The sequence below is a fragment of the Anabas testudineus genome, chromosome 24 (assembly GCF_900324465.2).
Source record: "Anabas testudineus chromosome 24, fAnaTes1.2, whole genome shotgun sequence".
NCBI lineage: Eukaryota > Metazoa > Chordata > Actinopteri > Anabantiformes > Anabantidae > Anabas > Anabas testudineus.
In genome coordinates, this window is record NC_046632.1 from 1,110,364 (window position 1) to 1,132,847 (window position 22,484).

The 22,484-nt window shown below is 39.9% G+C and overlaps 2 protein-coding genes across 3 annotated transcripts in view; both read left to right on the plus strand.

Moving 5' to 3' along the window:
- Positions 1-535: 535 nt before the first annotated feature.
- Positions 536-22,484, plus strand: part of LOC113148923 (tyrosine-protein kinase SRK2-like) — a 28,390-nt gene continuing 6,441 nt past the window's right edge. Inside the window, exons 1-6 of one of the 2 annotated variants that reach the window (XM_026340676.1) lie at positions 536-621; positions 17,980-18,369; positions 20,003-20,124; positions 20,950-21,113; positions 21,237-21,405; positions 21,983-22,141. In XM_026340676.1, the coding sequence (XP_026196461.1) occupies positions 596-621; positions 17,980-18,369; positions 20,003-20,124; positions 20,950-21,113; positions 21,237-21,405; positions 21,983-22,141 (1,030 nt within the window). In that variant the 5' untranslated portion in view covers positions 536-595. Of the gene's footprint in view, positions 622-17,742; positions 18,370-20,002; positions 20,125-20,949; positions 21,114-21,236; positions 21,406-21,982; positions 22,142-22,484 lie in introns of those variants that run through there. The other variant, XM_026340675.1, reaches the window with a different exon arrangement.
- LOC113148924 (tyrosine-protein kinase SRK2-like) lies at positions 587-10,945 on the plus strand. Its single transcript, XM_026340677.1, has 8 exons — positions 587-1,011; positions 1,950-2,071; positions 2,699-2,862; positions 2,982-3,150; positions 4,221-4,379; positions 9,778-9,959; positions 10,144-10,309; positions 10,424-10,945. Exons 1-8 carry the CDS (start codon positions 596-598, stop codon positions 10,630-10,632), a joined length of 1,587 nt encoding a protein of 528 aa, XP_026196462.1. The 5' UTR covers positions 587-595; the 3' UTR covers positions 10,633-10,945.

The following is a 22,484-nucleotide window of genomic DNA, read 5'->3' on the forward strand; positions in this document are numbered from 1 at the left end:
ACAGGGTAAATCTGGACTCATCAGACCACATGACCTTCTTCCACTGGACAGTTCTTAACCCAGTTTTAGTAGTTTCATCAATCTCCGTAGACGTTTTCTTTGCTTGAGACATGGCAATAATTTGACCCTTCTAAAACAGATTAACATCTTTCCATCCATGCACTAATGATCCAGTAATAGGCGCTTATCTATTTGCTTACTTAAATTCAGAGGGTGACTTCTTTTTCTGGACGGGCAGAGTAGAATGTGATGATTTCATCTTAACCCAACCACACTGCTGGTTTGTGTTGTTCTCCATTTTGACCACCAGGGGGCACATGACGTTGCCACAGTGCACGTCGTGAGCTCCTCCTCTTACCTGAGCAGGTGCAGCTGAGTGGAGCACACCTGAACTCTCAACTCGACTCTCCGACCAGGAAAGTTGTCATTACAGTAACACTCACTGTGTGTGTGTGTGTGTGTGTTGTCACCTCCTGGCACTATTCAAATCACTGTGTATCTTATGGAACATGCGCCATGATCGAGTAGAACGGATCCCATCAACTTGGCTCCATCTTCCGCTCCTGTGCTGAGAGATCTGCTGTGATTAACGACGATGGAGCTTTCAGAGATTCAAGTGAGGTGTAATATGTGTGGGCACACTTTTAAAGTGAGTCATAAAACAGCGGGCAACACTACAGAGACAGAGACCAGGCCGGGGGGAAAGCGCGATGCGCCCGCCGCGGTCAAAAGCGCAGAGCCGAGCGACCCTCGACCTTTGCCGCCGCTGCCGGTGGACAAACAGGTGGACAAACAGGTGGACAAACAGGTGGACTACTACGTGGCCTTGTACGATTACTCCGCTCGCACCGGGGAGGACCTGAGCTTCAACGCCGGGGACACTTTGGAGGCGCTGGACAAGAGCGCTGGGGACTGGTGGTACGCCAGAGCCCTGACCGGGATCTCAGCCTCCAAACGGGGATACATCCCAGCCAACTATGTGGCTCCTGTGGAGAGTATTGACGCAGAACCGTGAGTGCTGTCGCTGCTCATCATCCTTCTTCTAAATAAGACACAAACCATTCATTCAGATCCCCACAGGCGCTCAGCTCCAGCTGTTTGTGGAAACTTGTACCCAAACTCCCGGTTCCTGTCACACAGTTATTAGAAAACTTGTGGCAGCTAATAAAATGTGTCTTGATTTTTTATTGCTCCTTGCCTGCTATCTGCCACTATATTTTATACTATTTATAGCCATTTAACCTGATCATATGATGTGAACAGGAAGTTTGCAGGTAACTCCTGGGGTATTCGACCCTGTAGGATCTCCTATAATGTCACATCTTACAAAGCCAATATGTGATTGATGATAATATACCTGCTGTAACTGAAACACTGATGTCAACCACATTTGAGAAAGTCTGACTTTGTGCTCCCTGGAGTGGCAGCTGTTGTCACTCTTCATGTTGCAACACGCACCTCAGTGAGAAACATGCACCAAACAAGGAAGCCTCCAGGCTATTTGCATCTTCTTTAGGATTCGAGTTATTTCAATTGCTCTCCCCTCTGTTTTTTTCTCAATTCAATTTCAATTAAATTAACTTGTATGGTGCCAAATCCCAACATTGTTCCCAAGGAGAAATAGCTTCTAGTCCCCTAATGAGCCTCTATCTTCTGGGGAATCGAGCCTGACATTAAAAAGGCTTTTGGACACTTTTTGCTGTAACTGATGCCCTGAACCTCTGACACTGAAACTGGTGCACTGAAACCATCACTGTACATCGACTAAAGAATCTTGTTCCTCACAATCTGAGAGTGCCACAGGTGCTTTTTTAAAAAAAAAAAATCTACTTTAAACTGAGGAGAGGCTTCCGTCTAGCCACGTATCAGAGGTGTTGACATATGTTGTTAGTCCAGTCTATCCGTGTGCTTGACGAGCTTTGTTTCTTTATTTAAATTCGGATTTGCAGATGGTATTTTCCTGATACAAAGAGACTGGATGCAGAGAAGATGCTGCTGTCTGGAGGGAACCAGCAGGGTGCCTTCCTCATCAGAAACTGTGAAAGTCAGAAAGGGGAGCTGTCCCTCTCAGGTGAGCCACAACCAAACAGTGCTGCTGTGTAGTCTGTCTCCAAAAAAGGTTCTACCTAGATTTAAAAACGCAACGAATGAATAAAAATAAAATGAAACCTCAAAAATCTGGAACATCTTCATTAGTTTATTTAAAAAGAACAGTGCATGTTTAACATCAAAGCTTCCAAAAGATGAAATTATGTCTTCCAAAAAACTAGAATTCACAAGAAATAAAAACACACTCTCATTTAATGTTGCAGCAAACACTGAGTGTTTGGACGCATTACTTCTACAACCCACGCTTCAGGTTACAAGTTAGAAAACAATGCTCCATATTTACAGTAAATAATGTACTGTACTGTGTTTATGTTGACAGTAGCTAAAACAAATAAACAATAAAGGTATTTAAATAAAAACATAAGCATGCCGTGCACTAAAAGTGGTCCAACTACTGCTATTAGTCTCTCCAAAGCCGTCTAACCACCTTGATTACACAGCTAATTAACTAACAAGCACAAGTCTACTGCTGGAACTCTTTGACCTACAGGCAGCACTTTGAGAAAGTTCTTACATGTTTTTAGAATCTCTTACAATTTTTTTTGGACAGTTTCTAATTCCATATTATGGGATTTGTCTTTTCTTTTAGTGCTGGACAGAGGGAGTGTGAGGCATTACAAGCTGAAAAAAATAGACAGTGGTCATTACTACTTGTTGAGGACCAAGACTTTTGAAACGCTGAAGGAGTTAGTGGAACATTACACCAGGCAGGCTGATGGCCTCTGTGTTTGTCTGGGTAAACCATGTAAAAAGGTAAACACACCAGTTGAACCTGAATGGTTTATTGTAAATTCCATTATTAGTTCCATTATTATAAGTTCACTCATGTATTAGTATTAAGTACAGAATATCGATGCTTCCTGTTCTTGTAGATGGAGGCCCCACAGACTTACGGTCTATCCTACAACACAGTGGACCACTGGGAGATTGACCGCAAATCCATCAGGCTGCTGAAACAGCTGGGCGCTGGTCAGTTTGGTGAAGTCTTTGAGGGCATATGGAACGACACCATAGCCGTTGCAGTGAAGACCTTCAAACCTGGTAAACAAAACAATCCCTGCTGGCATTTGTATAGCCCTAATCCATGAGCAGGGGAACTGGAAGAAGGATAAAAAGCACAAAAGAGAGATAAAGAGAGGGAGAGGCGTGCAGGCTGCTTGGCAGAGAAGTGTTAGAGTTAGATGAATGCACTGATCTGCAAAGGAAATGCCATAATCTTGTTGGAAGTACTACTGAGCAACACTAAAATACTAGGTTTATAAATCTGAGAGACTCATCATCTGAGACTGAAACTGACCCACCAACCAGGAATTAATAACAACCGTGCTACTAACTGAACGTTAGGGCATTTAAATAAGTTTGAAGTTTAGATTTAAAGAGCCCTATAGAGGGAGACTGTCTAATGTGAGCTGAGAGGTTATGCCATTGGAGGGGTGGATCTGCAGCCTGCTGACTTCCTTTTTAACTCTGAGGACAGACAAGAGCCCTGCAACCAGAGAGCGGAGGGCATGAGGCGGAGTAGAAGGTATAAAGTGATCAGACAGCTATGAAGGGGCACTTCCTTTTAAGATTTAATATGTCCTCAGAAGCACTTTACTATCTGTTCTAACTTTATTAAGTCGTTAATGAGGGGTAGCTAAGACTGGTGTATTAAACTGTGTACATTTTTTGGATTTGGTTAAAATTTTAACAGCATCATATTACACATCAGTTTTTCTTTTCTTTCTTTTTTGTTTTGTTTTCACATAAGTGGAATTTTAGCCAAGCAAATCAAAAGACACTTTTTTAAGTTTCTTGAAGCCCACACATGCTCTTTTTTCAGTATTTGTTTTTTTATACTGTATACATATTTTCATAATTCATAGTTTTTGTTCTAATAAATAGACTAATAAATAAATTAATAAGTATATGGTCTTGATAGCATGACCAAGACAACAAATCTAATGGTGGCACAGTACTGTACTCTTTCCTAAAATAAAGACATGGCACAAGACACTCAGTGTCGTGGTGAGCAGTACTCATATTGGCTAATTGTTCAGGAAGTGATCCTTGTTTGGAAATAAGGCACCAAAGATAAATTAGTTCTCAATATCACTGAACACCTCTGCCAGGTTCCATGGATCGTAAGGACTTCTTGAGAGAGGCTCAAATCATGAAGAGGCTGCGGCACCCAAAGCTGATCCAGCTGTATGCTGTCTGCACCATGGAGGAGCCCATCTACATCATCACAGAGCTGATGAAGAATGGCAGCCTGCTGGAGTACCTCCAAAGTAAGATGTTTGTCTCCATGTATATTTGACATCAAAACCTTTTTTTACGGAATCTCATTCAGCTGCCTATAGAAAGTTGAGTTACAGTGTTAATAGTTGAGCCAAGATTAGGCAATAGATTCGAAAGGTGAGGTTTTCAGTCAGTCTTGTTTTTCAGACTTCTGAATTGTGTTTCAATTTTAAAGTGAGTACTGTAAATCAAACTCAGGGCATAACCAAGCAGTCTGGCCTTTTAAGAGAAAGACAAAACAATAATCTAGTTTGAATTGTGTGCAACGGACCAGCATGAGAAACCAGTTTGACATCATGTCAAAGGAGCAAATGTTTTCATTTGATTTACAGCTGCTGACTATGAGTCATCTCAGCCTTATGTGTGTGTTGTCACAATCACAATCCCAGGGATCAGGATCCAGTGTAAAAACAAGCATTCAGTGCATTTTAATTCACACAAGCAATTAGTGCTATAATTGTAGGCTTCTTCGAGACTTACTTAATTGGACACTTTGGACTATATACACCAACTGTCTTCAAACCTTTAAGGAGACATGGGAGAGTTGTAGGGAGAGCCACATAGGTTCAGATATGAGGTGAAATGGACAGTTGCATTTTGGTGTTCTACAAACAAGAGGAAGTTAGTTATTGTTGTTCACTGAGAATTCAGGTATTTTAACTCTTACTGCCCAATTCCTGCACCCAAATCACAATATACTATACATCATACTATACATGTGTACACTGTCGGATATATCTCTATTCTACATCAGGAATCATCTGGACTGTCCCAAGAAATCCAGAACCTGCTGGATAATAATAATTTATATAACATAGAAATGATAAATAATGATTTAAAATAATAATATGAAGTTGTTTTCACTATCAGGTAATTCAGACTGTACATCACTGGCTTTACTGCAAACAATGACTGCTAATTGTGATTTATTATATTTTAAATGGTAGTAAAAAGTTAGTTTAGTTTTGTTTTAATGATGAAATCTCATCTGATTTGCAAGAAGCACCTGAGAAGAAATAATTTACACATAACATGTACTGTATACAAGTAATGGTGTAATGATTGAATTCCTTCATGGACATAATTGAACTGAACCAATCCTAGGACACAGAACTGTGACACAAGACTGTGTACAGTATGTGTTAGGGTTTTGGTCTCCATCTCAGAACCATTACACACCTAACATACAGTATATAAGTAAGACCGTTGCAATACAAGCCATTCACAAACTGTCACATACAATACACATAGTGTATGTACACTGCAACACAAACTGAAACAATTTGAAGTATTACTGGTAACATGGCATAATCAAGTTCTAAAAAATCTGTTGGAATGAGTGTCTGACTTCAAGCAGTGTCTGACTCCGGTAATAAGGTACGCATTACTGGAAGCCACTTCTTTCCACTTCAGTTTTGGAATGAGGAACTTTTAAAGTCAGCATGTCTGTTGTCAGGAATTAAGCACCCAACTCTGCAGCTTAGATTAGGCTTTATGGCCCTAACATACAGTGAGGTGCGTTCCATTCAATTGAATTCAGTTTCTTTTTAGATTGTTAAAATACAACATCTAACGGCATTTTTGCATCAGGTGACAATGGAGAGGAAGAACTTCCTTTAATGGAGTAAAACTCAGTGGGTAAGCTCAGTGTGGTAAGCGACGTCCCCCAGCATATCTAAGAGATGGTTCAGGTACCTGATCCAGCTCTAACTATAAACTTTATTAAAAAGGAAAGTTTAAAGCCTGTTCTTAAAAAGTGAGAAGGTGTCTACCTTCATTCATCTTCTAGACTGACGCACTGAAATGATATGAACCAGTATAAAAGCAACTGTGTCTTAATCTGTAAGGTTTTACTATTGAAACTGTCAAGTTATTTGATATTTGGCTTCAGACGACAGCTCACAGGAGAGATCTGCTTTAAAAGTTCCTCATACCAACTCAGAGCTGGGAAAAGCTAGTTTCTGGTAAGATGTGCCATACTATTGGAATGAGCTGCAACAGCAGAGACACTGTTTCATCTTAAAGAATGGCCACCTTTATTAGTTCTCATTATTAATGATACTTGATTGTTTAATTGTGAGGGTGTAATGACAGAGTTGGTTGTTGTTGTGACTGTAAAGCAGACAGAGGCAAATTGGTAATTGTCTGGATTTGAAAATTAATGGGTGAATGAATTGTATCTGAAGGAGCAAGACTTAAACAGTCGTACTTCCTCCTTTTTTCAAATTTTCCTGTTTAGTCTGAATCCTGCCCCGAGTCTATGTAGGCTAGTGTCTGAGCTCACACACTCCCACCTCAGGCTTGATCCAAACACCACCCATGAAAACTTACAGTCCTAGTTTGACTCACTCTGCAACAAGAACATGGTAGGTGGTGCTGTTCCAGCCGTAGCGGCTGGATTCATTTCAAGACTGAAACTCATAGATGGACTTATTCTGACACTGAAATAGGAGAAATATTTTAGTTAGCATGTCATAGAGAAGTGGTGTGAAACATGTAAAGCTACATTTATGGGATTAGTAGTGTTTTAGTGTTGGAGTTGGACAGTGTTAAAGTATCACATTTATGTCACATATTTATAACACTGAGCAGATCAGTTGTTTCTGCTGTTACCACAGAATTTCCATGAGACAAAGATGAGTTAATGACGCCTGATTACGCCAATCGGAAGTCAATAAAATTAATGTGGAATCCATGTGCAAGTTTCCTAACCGATGTTGGGCTCCGTAGCTTTCTTTGGACCCCTTCCCAATCTGACCAGTGACAACATGTTTAGCTGCATGTTGTCATTTAACCATTGGCTGTCAAAGTGGTGTCCCGCAAACAACGCGGAATCTACAGACAACTGGAAATTTTTTTTAAGAAAACCAGAACAAACTAATCAATTAATCAAACTTTAAACTTTTTGTCTGCTGGGGGACCTCTACTGATACACTGAGCTCCTCTCCTCTCTCCTTTCTCCTCTATCCATTCAAATGCCACCATTCCATGTCAATAACTTTGTGTCTTCTCTCTCTTTTAGTTGTGTTTCCTCCTCTCTGTACTTTTCTGCAGGTATATCTCCAGAATCCAGTTGACCTGCCCAATGTTTTTGCTGCTTGTTGTTTTTTGTTGCCTGCTGTCCTTTTCTCTCTCCTCCTTCCACCCCAACTGGTCGAGGCAGATGGCCACCCACCCTGAGCCTGGTTCTGCTGGAGGTTTCTTCCTCTAAAGGGAGTTTTTCCTCTCCAGTGTTGCCTAAAGTTTGCTCAAATGGAATTGTTGGGTTTTCTATGTATTGTTCTCTACAATTATACTTTCTAAGGTCTTAAACCTCACACTGTAAAGTGCCTTGAGATGACTTCTGTTGTTATTTGGTGCTATACAATTAAAATTTAATTGAATTGAGTTTAAATTGAATGTATGAACTAAGGACATATCCTGGTCAAAGATAACTCTGAGATTTCTTACAGTATTACTTGAGGCCAATACTAAGTTATCTAGGGTAAGAATGTGATTAGACATAGTGTCTCTGAGATTTTTAGGACCAAACAAAATAACCTCTGTCTTGTCTGAATTTAAGAAAAGGAAACTAAAGGACATCCAGGCCTTTATGTCTTTTAAGCATGCTTGAAGTTTGATTAATTGATTAGTTTCTTCTGGTTTCATAGATAAATATAGCATGTCTAAGAGACATGTTGATGGTTTAGATTAATTACTGAAATTAATTCAGAATTATCTACGAGCAAGAAGCTGTCTAAGTATGAGTGAGGTCGGACAGATGAATCTAGAGCTGTTGTACATACGAGTAAATCCATGGATCTATGTAAATTTGCAGGGCGGATCTAGTCAAAGCATTTTTTTATCGTTATGATTTTATTTGTATAGAAATTTAGGAAATCATTGCTGCTGAGAGTTAAGGGGATACCAGGCTAGGCACAGCTATGACTCTTTGTCAGCCTGGCTACAGTGCTGAAAAGAAACCTGGGGTTGTTCTTATTTGACTCTAATAATTAGGAATAATATGTGGTTCTAGCTTACAAAGAGCTTTTTTTTATATATTATTAAACTATCTTTCCAGGCTAGGCAATATTCATCCAAATTAGTGGAACGCCACCTCCTTCCCAGGTTACATGATTTCTGCTTTAAGCTGCAGATTTGTGAATTGTACCATGGAACTAACTTCCTCTGACTCACTAGTTTCTTTTTCAGAGGAGCAACAGTATCGAGTATTGTTCGGAGTGAGGCAGCAGTATTATCAACAAGATAGTCGACTTGTACTAGAGTAAAGTTAGGATGACTGCCCTCCTCTGTGTTGGTACATGGCTCTGAAATAAAAGATGGAATCAGTTCTTTAAATTTTTCAACAGCATTTTTAGATAAACATCTAGGTGAAGGTGAAGTATTAGGTAGTTTAGTACTATAAATTCAAATGTTAATAAAAATTGGTCAAATAAAAGAGGGTTTTGGGGAAAACTATTAACTGATCAATTTCAACATCATATGTCAGAATAAGATCAAGGGTGTGATTAAAACTGTGAGTGGGTTTATTTACATTTTGGGTAAAACCAATGGAGTCTAATAGTGAATTAAATGCAGTGTTGAGGCAGTTATCATCAACATCTACATGGATATTAAAGTCACCCACTATAATGACTTTATCTGCACTAACAACTAAATCAGATAGAAAGAGAGAATTCAGTTAAAAACTCAGAGTAATGGACAGGAGGACAGTACACAATAACAAACAGGACTGGTTTTTGATTTTTCCAGTTAGGATCAGAGAGGCTAAGAGTGAGGCTCTTAAATGAATTCAAACTATGTTTAAGTCTGGGGTGGATTAACAAACTTGAGTGGAATATTGCTGCTACTCCTCCACCCCGACCTGTGCTTCTAGAAACATGATAATTAACATGACTTGAAGGGGGTTGACTCATTCAGAGAGACATATTCATCCTGCTGCTAAGACAAAATAAGTCTATTTGATGGTCACTTATGAAATCATTCACTAACACACACCAAGTGTGTTATAGGTGCACGGCTTTCTATTTTCTGGTTTTGTAGAAACCAGTCCCTATCTGCTCCAAAGTTCTCGCTTGAAATGACGTATTGTTGAGTCTTAGGGACCCAGTCCCTGCCCAGGCTCGGTCCAAACACCCGGTCCATGATGGCCTAGACTACGAATACTGGCAGTCTGACATTGTTGTTCCTGGCTGCAGCAGATTCCCTCTGAAAACAGCAAAACAGTGAAAGCAGATTACAAAGCATGGACATTGTTCACCTTTTGGTTTGGTTTTATGGACAGTACTTCAGTTCCTAAGTTTGCTTACTTCTGACATCTGCCTAAATAGTATATGTGAATTATGGCAATACTGTGACACATCATTTGTCTCTCTACCTTGCTTACAGAAGACAAAGGTTCCACACTGCGGTTCCATGATCATATTATTATGGCTGCACAGGTGGCATCAGGCATGGCGTTCCTAGAGTCAAAAAACTACATCCACAGAGACCTGGCAGCCAGGAACGTCCTGGTTGGGGAGAACAACATATGCAAGGTGGCTGACTTTGGCCTTGCCAGAATGTTTATGGTGGGTTGACATTTAATCCCAAAAATACAGCAACTGATTGTCATTCCCAGGGCATAAAATAATGGTACTTTGTCTTACGTTGACTTTAAAGGTACCCATTGGCATCTGTATTTGATGTTCCTGACGTGGCAAAATTTGATTGATGACTAAAAGTAAATATTTTTGTGTGTTTTGTGTTCACCAGAAAGAGAATGAGAATGTGTATAATGCTAAAGAAGGCACCAAATTTCCATTGAAGTGGACCGCTCCAGAGACTATCCGTTACAATAAATTTACCATCAAATCTGACGTGTGGTCCTTTGGAATCTTGCTGTATGAGATCACGACTTACGGTCAGGTGCCTTACCCAGGTACCACTTTTTATCAAATCTTTCAAAATGTTTAATTTATATAGCCATCAATACATGTGATGACAGAGATCTCCCCTGTTAGATCTGAAATTATGTGATCTGTGATTTTTCCAGGCATGACTAACTACCAGGTGGTCAATAAGGTTCCCATGGGCTACAGGATGTCGTGTCCTGCCAGCTGCCCCAAAGTTATGTATGACATCATGTTGGAATGCTGGAAGGAGAACGAACAAGAGCGGCCCACGTTTCAGAACCTGCAGTTGAAGCTGGAGGACTATTTCGACCTGGATATAACATCGTATGATGACACCACCCGTTATTAGCAGATTGACCTTACTGTGGCTAAAGCCACACATTTTATGTATAGAAACAAAATCGATCTCACTCGAACTCAAACAGGTTTTTTTTGTTTTGTTTTGTTCCAACTCTTCAGACCAGAAGAACTCTCCTTCAGCAACAAAATGCCACTGGCAGTACATCTTGACAAATGGATTCCCCTTACATGCAGCATAGCACACATGACAGACTTTGCAGCGGTTACCTGTCAAACTATTACTTCAAGGCATTTTAGAGGAGTCATGTGTGAGACTTGTGTTTTTGGCTGGTGTCAGACTGAGTGAGTGACAGGTGCTGTCACTTTAGCATATACTGTAACTGTCGGAGGTGATTGTAACACAATTTAATAAGAGGTTCAACAAGCTTCTTTTGGGCTGCTGCTGATTTGGAGACCAGAGACAACTTTGGTTCGGCTCAGCAACTGTCACCCTGCTCATGGACGGAGACCAAGGGACTAGCAGGATTTGTTGGATTAACACTCTAGACGTGAATTGAGATACCATTCTGTTTTTTTTCTTTGCTGCACCTGTGGGACTGAAACAGACGATTTTGGTCTAAACGTCCCCAAGCATGAAATCAGGCCTGCGACGATTTGTGTTAATATAATTTTGTTTATAAAATTGAGTGTTTTGGACATAAAGAACAGGCATTTTGTGGATGGGGTTATTAATCACAGAAGAGAAATTGTGAGTGATTTTGTGTTATGTTGGAACTGTGTAATATAATGCGAGGGTTTGGGTTAGGTATTTTTTATGGTTAAAGGCCAAAATGATGTCCTTTGAGTATCAGGGACATAGTCCCTCCTTAAACAGCCTGAGCAAAAACTCCCAGCCCGCCAATGTTCTTGTCTCACTACAGCAGACTCACTCTTAAAACAGCAAATAGGTATCATCAGAGAGAAAAGCATGGACAGTGAGGTCTCTCTTCTTCCTCCCATCATCTTAGTATCTGAAGAAAATGTGCATTTTGTTTTCAGACGTTCCAACAGGTAAATGAAGTCAAGGCTGAAGCTCTGACTGTCTGTGACATAAACCTGGGTTTCAAGTGTGAAGGTGTGTTACAAACACAAAGTGTTTTGTCTCATTTTGTCTTGTCTGTTTACTGAGTTGGCTTGTTGAATGTAGCCACATTAGCTGCAGAGTAATGCTACATGGCTCTAATGCTCTCTCAAGCAGGAGGAAAGTCTGTCGCGTTGTGCTTAATCAAGTGGGGTTATTGTTTGTTTTTTTTTAAAATATAATTCTGTATTGGATTATATTTTGTAAGGTCTTGCACCTTAAACACTGTAAAGTGCCTTACGATTACTTCTGTTGTGATTTTGCGCTATACAAATAAAACTGAATTGAATTGAATTGAATAAAATCATTGGAACTCCAGCCATCTGACCTCTATTGGAAGCAGCTGCTAAACAAAGTACAGTAATCCTGTCTGACAGCTCCAATCCACTCCACTCAGAGTTCCATGTGCTGCCTCCTGGTTCTCTCTTTAGGCAGCCACAAGCCACAAACAACTAATACGTTTGGTATTGTACAGAGAATACAGTGCTAAAAGTGTTTGGAGTCAGAGGTCTCAAGACGAGTCAGAAATCCGAAGCCAGGACAGAGAAGAACAGAATCGGAGAACAACGCAGGAAAGACACAATAAATCTCAATGGCAACTAGACTGGGATTATTTGATCCAGTCTTTGTGCAGCATGGTCAAGGATAGGTTCATCCAGGTTATCTGGAAAATCCTGGCTCAATCCCTTATCTTGGTTTTGTGCAGTACCCCTCTGCTCATGTGGATTGTTCTGTCAGTGTTAACTTGATGTATGGCTGGTTAGTACTACAGCCAAAGCTCACCCATTATCCTGAAAACAAACACCAACTTTTGAGAAAATAAACACTCTGGAGTCAGAATCACCAATTGTCCTTTGCAAATTATAACCCAGCTCATACTGTAAGAAGGATTTACTATTCTGTGAGTGTTAGCTTGATGTGCACTTTAACTGCAACTGGTCTTCATTAGGTGCTGCAGCATGGCATGTTTTACTGTAAGAGTCTACTGTCTGTAGATGCTGTTCAGCTTAAACTCATCCTGTCCTGTTATTACACATGTTTTATTAAAACGCTTCTGTTTCATGATTACTATGGCTTGATACAGGACAACTTAAAACAACCTCCTGGTGGAATCTGGAGTTGAACTTAGTCTGCTTGTGTGAAGATCCTGTACAATGCTTGTTTGCCAGCGTCTATAATGCACTTCAACTGTGTTCCATTTCTCTGTGTAAATGTAGCTTCATTCATACACAAATAAGTTACATCCATAACATTATACAGGTAATATAGCTGGTAATAGTTACCTAGAAAACATATTTGCGATTGTAAATATAAACCAGTATTTACAGTACAGTATGGTAGCACTTCAAACGCCCATTAAGAAAAGACACTGGAACTATTTCCTAAGCCCCAGAATATATTTTTAACAGATAATGTACTGTAAACATCATTCCACATTCACTTTTGAGATAACGCATACACCCCCCCCAAAAGTACTGGAAAAGTGAGGCAGTTCCTTTATTTTTGTTGTGGACTGAAAACATTCGGGCTTGACATGAAAAGCAGAATATGAGACAAATGATCAACATTTCAGCTTTTATTTCCAGGTGTTTACGTCTGAATCCACTACACAACTTAGAAGATATCACCTTATGCTTTTTCCATTCGAGCAAAAGTATTGGTGTGTACAGGTGTGTCCTATCACACTGATATATCAAACAATAAATAGCACTAAATGTCAACGCCCAGTTTTAGATTGGGAAAAATCCCTTTCTGCAGCTGTGCTCCACAGAGACTGAAGTGATGGCAATCAACTTGCAGAGTTGAAGATGTTCACAGCTGTGCCCTAAATGATCTAATCATCACTGATTCACTGCTCCATGTGCAGTTTATAATGGACACTCAGTTTCCAAATGGTGAGAAGGAAATTAAGATTTTGTACCCAGGTCAGTCATCATTTTGTTAGCAGGAAATAGATAACATACCTGGACACAAGGGGAGTTACATAGAAATGACTTTAAACACGTACTTTGCACTGTGAAAAATGTCAGTGAAATTAACAATAAAGTGCTGTAAAATCATAACACAAGAAAAAAAATAGCAAAACAAAGAAGCAGTTTTATATTTACAGTAATATTTAGTAAACTACTGAACCAAATGAAACTGTAAGAATATTTTAAAATAATCATATTTCTATGTGTAATTTTTAGATTAAAAAGAAATTATAATTTACAAAAAATATGTCAGACTTTACAGATAAGATTTTGTAAAATTACAAAACCCTTTAACTCTGAACCCTTTAAATGTTAGTAATTTTTTGATGTCTTGGTTTAAAGAGGAAAAGATATGTTAAATAGATATGTATGTATAAGATATGTTCTACTCTGATCTACTCTGATCTGCAGATCCAATGCTCATACTTAATCCGTGTCTTAGCTTGCACACTAGTCCATGTTTAAATGACTCACAGTACTTCTGGTAGCAAACATCTGGATTTAAAGCTGCTACCCCTCCTGCTGGTGGCACTCGTATCGACAACATAGGTGGAATGTGCCAATTAATGGTCCAACTTGAGTTGATGTTTGAGATCAATCACACAGAAAGGTTGAGAGCTTCTGATCTAAATGAATGGTCATAATCTGTGAACTGGGTGGGAGCTGACGATGCCCTTAGGGATGGTTGTGCTCAAGTAAACTGAAACAGCTTGTAATTATATTTGTGGTGAGGAATTGGGTGAGGTTCAGGAAGCCTGCTCCATTGGGGTTGGAGCATGCTGCTGTGTGGGTGATATGACAGATGGAGTCCTTCCTAGCTTCTCTCAGAGAGGAACTACACATTATAGTAGCTGTAGACCTGAGCCCCTTCATTCCAGGCCTGGACCATCACATCGTCATCATGCATTGATTGGCAGTGGTGATAGGAAAAAGGAATAGCACAAACCTGACATTCATTAACAAAAACACTGCAGCTTTATTTAATTGTCTTCATTTTGTGGAGCTTCAGAACAGGCTAAAGCATGTGCTACATTTTGTAAATTGTAAACCTGGAACACAGGCCACATCAGGCATTGGTGTGATCGAAAGGTGCACTGAATACTGCTAGACATCTTTGATCTGGTGATCTGTGATCTCTAAACTGGGGCTTGAACCTTACCTGACATCATGTATACGTGTCATGTAAAGCTAATAGCTCAGTCAGTGAAGGTAGTAGAAGGTAGAAGGTACTAAGGTTCTTTACTAAAGACAGAGTAGCAACTTAAGATAGAGTCTTGCATAAAAATATAACTTAAGGCTAAACTAACACTTCTACATGGATGATGAACAGAGCAAAAAGGAGAGAGGATATGAAATTCTGAAGTGTAGAGAAACATCAATTTTCAGATTCTAGGATCAGACATTTATGGGTACTCAGCCTCTGACAAAGAAAACATGATACAGACCTCCAGAGAACAGCAGGAGTCTGTTCACTTCAAATCCTCCCTGGTCTAGGTTCGGACTCTAACTGAACAAAATTTTTTTTCTTTTACTACTCTGAAAATTACTCAGGTGACCTTTTACCACTACTAAATAAATGTATGCATGTTCACAATATAAAGTAGTAATTGAAAATACATTTAGGTCTAGCAGAAAAGCTACACAGTGTAGTATTTTGGTTCATCTGCATTTTAACAGCTCTTGTCAACAAAAAAGGTTGACTCAAATGTTTTTATTGAGCCAAAACATTAGTTTTTCAATTGAACTAAAAGTTATTTTTCTATTATGTTGTCACATTTTTAATGTAATAAAATTAGAAATCTTGATGAAAACCATCTCTTCTGTCTCCAGCTGACAATAGATTCTAAAGAAAGAGTTCATTCTTGGTGATGTATACTACACATTTTCAAAAAGGCCTATTAAGTCTAGATTCTTAGTAAAACTGGGATATTAAAAGAGAAAAGATGACCGTCTACAATAATAATACAGAAATAGCAGTGTGGGTCATTTTCTCCTTATTTTTCAAAGAGTGTGTTTAATTTGTGTAGTGACATTTAACTTTAAATTTATACATGTGTATGTAATGTATTAGCCTAATTAATCAGTAGAGATTGAACACGCTAAAATATATATATTACACATATTTCCTGCATTCTGAGATCAAAGTGTTTTGCTGGTAAAATATAGTACTATGAAGTCTTTAAGATAAGATGGAGCTTGATTATTAAGTGCTTTATATGTGGTGAATTTTAAATTCAATTCTGGATTTTACAGGGAGCCAATGGAGAGAAGCTAATGTAGGAGAAATATGACCTCTCTTGCTAATTCCAGTTAGAACTCTTCTTCTGAGTCAAGAGTAGGTTTTTTGAGTAGAGGTTTGACTACAGCCTGTGGTACGTAGCCTATTTGTAAGGATAGATTAATCTGATCTAATATGGACGTGCTGATCAAAGGTAAGACATCTTTGAGCAGTCTAGTCGGGATGGTTTAGAAATTAACTCAGCATGATCTAGAAGCGGAAGAAGAAGCAGTCTAAATACAAGTGAGCTCTGACAAATAAATCTAGAATTGTTGTACATACGAGTCTATGTTTATTAGTTCAGAAATTCATAAAGTCATTGCCACTGAGAATTAGGGGGATACTAACCTCGACAGAGCTATGACTCTTTGTCAGCCTGGCTACAGTGCTGAAAAGAAACCTGGGGTTGTTCTATTTACCTCTATTAATAAGGAATTATATGTGATTCAAGTTTTACGGAGGGCTGTTTTATATATTATTAAACTATCTTTCCAGCTTGCGTTATTTCTGCTTTAAGCTACTGATTTGTGAATTGTACCATGGAACTAACTTCCTCTGATTCACTAGCTTCTTTTTCAGAGGAGCAACAGCATCAAGTATTGTTAGAAGTGAGGCTGCAGTTTTATTAACAGGATAGTCGACTTGTACTGGAGTAAGGTTAGGATGACTGCCCTCCTCTGTGTTGGTACATGGCTCTGAAATAAAAGATGGAATTAGTTCCTTAAATTTGTCAGCAGCGTTTTCACATAAACATCTACTGTAGTGAATCTTATTTTTACGTGAAGTAAAGTTCAGTACATTAAATTCAAATGTTAATAAAAAGTGGTTAGATTAAAAGGGTTGTGGAGAAAAACTATTAAATGATTAGTTTCAGCACTGTATGTCAAACAAGATCATACAGTATAGAGGTAGTTATCATCAATATCTACATAGATATTAAAGTCACCCACTATAATGACTTTATCTGCACTAAGAACTACATCACATAGAAATTCAGTTAAAAATGTTAAGTTAAAAGCAAGTAAGTTTTTGACTTTTCAATTTAAGAAAAGCGTGAGGCTCTCAAAAGAATTAAACTATGTTTAGGTGATAATTAACATGACTTGGGGGGGTTGACTCATTCAGATGGACATATTCTTGATGGTCACTTATCAATTCATCTACTTTAGACGAGAGAGATCTGATATTTAACAGTCCACATTTGATTGTTTTTTTATTTTGTTCTGAGAGTCATCTTTATTTTTATGAAGTTTTTATAAATCACTCCTCTCCTGTTGGTTTTTGATATGTATAATTCAGGTGGTTGGGGAACAGACACTGTCTCTATGGGGTTATGGTAGTTTTGGTGGGGTTGGCGGCTGTAAGGAAGCTGCAGAGAGGTGTGTAAGACTGCGTCTCTGCGTCCTGGTCTCCACTCTGACATGTCAGGGTTTAGGTCGTCTAATAAACTCTGTCATATTTCTAGATAGTAAAGATGCACCATCTAGTGGGATGGATGCCGTCTCTTCTAATCAGCCCAGGTTTTCTCCAAATTGTCTGTGGAGCCCACATTGTTAGCGGGACACCACTTAGACATCAGTGGTTAAATGACGACATGCAGCTAAACATGTCGACACTGGTCAGATTGGGAAGGGGTCCAGAGAAAACTACATCCAGGTCCAAACCTGAACGCAGCCCACGGTGCTGGTTTGTGTTGTTCTCCATTTTGACCACCAGGGGGCACATGACGTTGCCACAGTGCACGTCGTGAGCTCCTCCTCTTACCTGAGCAGGTGCAGCTGAGTGGAGCACACCTGAACTCTCAACTCGACTCTCCGACCAGGAAAGTTGTCATTACAGTAACACTCACTGTGTGTGTGTGTGTGTGTTGTCACCTCCTGGCACTATTCAAATCACTGTGTATCTTATGGAACATGCGCCATGATCGAGTAGAACGGATCCCATCAACTTGGCTCCATCTTCCGCTCCTGTGCTGAGAGATCTGCTGTGATTAACGACGATGGAGCTTTCAGAGATTCAAGTGAGGTGTTCTGCGTGTTGGCACCGTTTCTTGTCGTGTTTTAAGAAGCCGGGCCACGGTACGGACCCTGAGAACAGACGTGAGGACAAACCGGACGTGCGTATCGCGGTCAAAAGCGCAGAGCCGAGCGACCCTCGACCTTTGCCGCCGCTGCCGGTGGACAAACCGGTGGACAAACCGGTGGACAAACAGGTGGACTACTACGTGGCCTTGTACGATTACTCCGCTCGCACCGGGGAGGACCTGAGCTTCAACGCCGGGGACACTTTGGAGGCGCTGGACAAGAGCGCTGGAGACTGGTGGCACGCCAGAGCCCTGACCGGGATCTCAGCCTCCAAACGGGGATACATCCCAGCCAACTATGTGGCTCCTGTGGAGAGTATTGACGCAGAACCGTGAGTGCTGTCGCTGCTCATCATCCTTCATCTGTTGCTTTTGAACAAATGACTAAAACCCAAACACTTCATTCCCCTCAACATGACACTTTCTGTCATCACAGACATACTTGGAATAGTTTGTTGAATAATATGGTGAAACCAGCCTAGTTAATAATTATACTGTATGTGAGCAGGAAGTTTATGATCACAGGTTAATAATTCACCTGAAGATACTAAAATGCTGCTGGATTGATGTGCGCTGCTCCACTGGGTGTGAATAGAGACAAACTGGCTTCAATCTGGCTTCAGTGCAGCTGCAGCCACAGTTCAGTGTTGGATGAAAAGCTTCCACAGCTTCAGTCAGTTTGCTTTTTACTAACTAAAAGGAGAACATTGTTTGATTTGTTCCTTTAGTGGCTGCATTGTTGGAGACACATCCCGTCATGTGCCAGCAGCATGTTTGTGATGCAGTGTCAGGCTACTTCTGAGAAGCAGTAAAGTGCACATGTCACTGAAACCTGCTCGGCTCTGCCGGTTTTTCCAGTTTTGTTTGCAAGGATGAATAGTTTCTAGTCCCTCGATCAACCCAGGCTTCCTTTTGTCCTGGAGTTTCACTGAGTCACAACCTGGTGGACATGATGTGATAATTAGTTTCAATCTAAATAGAATCCAGCTGTTTATCACTCACTTCAGTATGTTAATAAGGGGTGGTGGGGGGGGGTCTTTAAAGGACCAGGCCTGTTAATTTTTTCCTAAAGTCCAGGTGCTGCCTCAACAGGAATCAATCCTTTAGGGCTCTGGCCAGTTTCTGCTGTTACTGTTCACTATTTGGACTTTTTCAACATGTTAATCATTTCACACAACAAACACCAAATACCTGGTTCCACATATGTACCACATGTAGAACCAAACACATCCATTCCACCGTTCATCTCTATTATTTTCTCAAGCCATCAAACACAGAACCGTATGAAAACACACATTTCCCTCTGTGTACGTCTGTTACATTTCTACTTAAGTAGAGTTTCAGCTCTGTGTTCTACAAACAGTGCTAAATCAATGTAGCTGGTGGCCACTTCCTAATACATCAGTGTGTCATCTTTCCATTCCTGCGTTGACTCAGTTCTGATGAAGTAATCACTTCATGGTTCACTATCATAGGCTGGTTTAGTTATTCTTAGTTCAATCTAGGCCAGATTAAGTGCCCTTGATTGACAGGTCCAGTAGCCCTCCCCCCCAATCACACACACAAACAGATGTACTGTGTGTTTGACCTAGTAAGTTTGCTGTAATTTGATTAAGCATAAAACTGTTTAGAATAATGCGTAACGTGAGGTCGAGACAGACTGAAATAATACTGCCTGAAAGAAGAAGCCTAGTGAATTTGTTTGTTTGTTTGTTTAGCTGGGATTGCTGAGTCACTTCTCTCTCTGGGCTCTCGACCCAAAGCTCATTGTTTCCTACTAAAGATGTCAAATTTTAACTACGAGTCATGAAGCTACTATCATATTTTCATTCACTGATGTGGTTTTAACATCTGTGGACAACATTACAGTTTTGAGGCTTAGAGGTAGAGGATCAGTCTCACTATTTGGTTAGTAAGATGTTGACATATGTTGTTCTTGTTCTTTATCTACATTCTGATTTGCAGATGGTATTTTCCTGATACAAAGAGACTGGATGCAGAGAAGATGCTGCTGGCTGGAGGGAACCAGCAGGGTGCCTTCCTCATCAGAAACTGTGAAAGTCAGAAAGGGGAGCTGTCCCTCTCAGGTGAGCCAAGACAGGTGCTGCTGTGTAGTCTGTCTCCAAAAAAGGTTCTACCTAGGAAATGAAATGAAAAACAATTTCTGGGGAAAAAACAAATCACAAAACAAAAGTACAACACTCAAAACTATTTCAATGGAACAGTGCATGTTTACTAGTTAGCATTCTTTGTGTTAGGTTTGTGTCCTTCTATGCCACAAAGCGCACATTTATAACACCAGAATTGTCCAGTGATTCACTTGTTCCCTCAATTGACTCAAATGAATGATGGTTCCAAGGTTATCAAGTTAAATAAATAGAGGTCTGAACTGCCATAAAAACACAGAGATAACATTATCTCTCTCTGTTCTAATCTGTCTTTTTTACTCTGGCCTTGCTCTTTCCATTACAGCCAGATTCTTTCCATGTTTCTTCATTAACTTTCCTGATTATTAAATCAGGTTGAATCAGTTGAGTGGGGTAAACACTCTGTACGGTTTACTTTCACTGTACAAGTTTGGCTGTGTGTTACACTTATAAGACTTGAGTTACACTTTTGATCTGTTAAAAATTTTTAAAAAGGCCTTCCATGTTGAGCAACAAGTCTGCCACAGGACATTTCTCTATGGGAAATTCCTTTCTTGGGAATTCCCCTGTGAGAAGTTCTTGGACTGTTGCCACACATGACACTACTTCTAGGTTTCACTGACTTGTCCAATGGCACTTTAAGATGTGTCAAGTAGGAACTGGGAGTTGAACCTTGTTGGCGGGAGTTGGGGTCTTTTACAAATGTATGAAAAATCAAAGCCATTCCTCTTGTACAGTTTCTAATTCCATATCATTTTCCTTCAGTGCTGGACAATGGGAGGGTGAAGCATTACAAGCTGAAAAAACTAGACAATGGTTACTACTATGTGTCGAAGACCAGGACTTTTGAAACGCTGAAGGAGTTAGTGGAACATTACACCAGGCAGGCTGATGGCCTCTGTGTTTGTCTGGGTAAACCATGTAAAAAGGTAAACACACCATACATTTGAACCTGAATGGTTTATTGTAAATTCCATTATTAGTTCCATTATTATAAGTTCACTCATGTATTAGTATTAAGTACAGAATATCGATGCATCCTGTTCTTGTAGATGGAGGCCCCACAGACTTACGGTCTATCCTACAACACAGTGGACCACTGGGAGATTGACCGCAAATCCATCAGGCTGCTGAAACAGCTGGGCGCTGGTCAGTTTGGTGAAGTCTTTGAGGGCATATGGAACGACACCACAGCAGTTGCAGTGAAGACCCTCAAACCTGGTACATAATCTCTTTGTTTATCACCAATCCATGAAAGTTAGCGAACTTATACAGTATATGAAATGCTTGGATTATCAGTTCCTTTAAAAATTATAAAGTCAAGTGCTTCAGTCAATGGAATAACAAGGTGTAAGTAGTACAGGTCCAGTCTTATTTAAAGAGGAGAAATCTGGGTCTTCAACTCTTTGTAGAAGTGTGTCATGGCTCGAATATAGAAGGTTTGTGAAGACCTTAGAAGAATTGTTGATGCTCACCAGGCTGAAGGTTTTCAAAGGATTTCTAAAGAGTTTGGACTTCACCAGCATTATTATCTCTTAGCTCTGACATTAGAACAACTAGAAACACAAACGGTTGTTGCTTGGCTGCTATCCTTCCACAAAGACCCTTTCTGATTAAGCTTCTTCAGACTGTGAAAGGGTTAACTTGGTTTCAGTGGTCTACTTAAGGTCATGCCATTCAGACTTTGGCACAGTACTGTACTCTTCCTGAAATGAAGTTATTACACCTGTTCATCAATAGAAAATCCATCAAATATGACACTAATGTTACTTATGATATCACTGAACACCTCTGCCAGGTACCATGGATCCTGAGGACTTTTTGAGAGAGGCTCAGATAATGAAGAGGCTACGGCACCCAAAGCTGATCCAGCTGTATGCTGTCTGCACCATGGAGGAGCCCATCTACATCATCACAGAGCTAATGAAGAACGGCAGCCTGCTGGAGTACCTCCACAGTAAGATGGCCTCATGTTGATTTACACATGTGATAATGTGAGCATTTGCTAGTTTATGACGGGGTCAGAGTCCAGCACTACTGCTTCTGCAGGCTGCATTACAGACATTATTCCAGGAAAAGAACCAGTGTAGATCCTAAATCTAAACCTAATCTCCACCTACCTACGATATATTTAACCTCAACTTCTTCATTCATTATTTTCAGTATCAGGTAATTCAGAATCTGTACATGAATACACTGAACCATGAATGCTAATTGCTGAATTCATTTGAAATAGCATTAATTTGCCACAATATACAGTTGTTAAACTTAATTTAATTATGAAATCTTATTTGTTAACC

Coding starts and splice junctions, on each gene's coding strand:
- LOC113148924 (XM_026340677.1), top strand. CDS start 596: ATGGAGCTTTCAGAGATTCAAGTGAGGTGTAATATGTGTGGGCACACT. Junction 2,863..2,981: donor TGGGTAAACCATGTAAAAAG/GTAAACACACCA, acceptor CTGTTCTTGTAG/ATGGAGGCCCCACAGACTTA. Junction 10,310..10,423: donor CGGTCAGGTGCCTTACCCAG/GTACCACTTTTT, acceptor TGATTTTTCCAG/GCATGACTAACTACCAGGTG.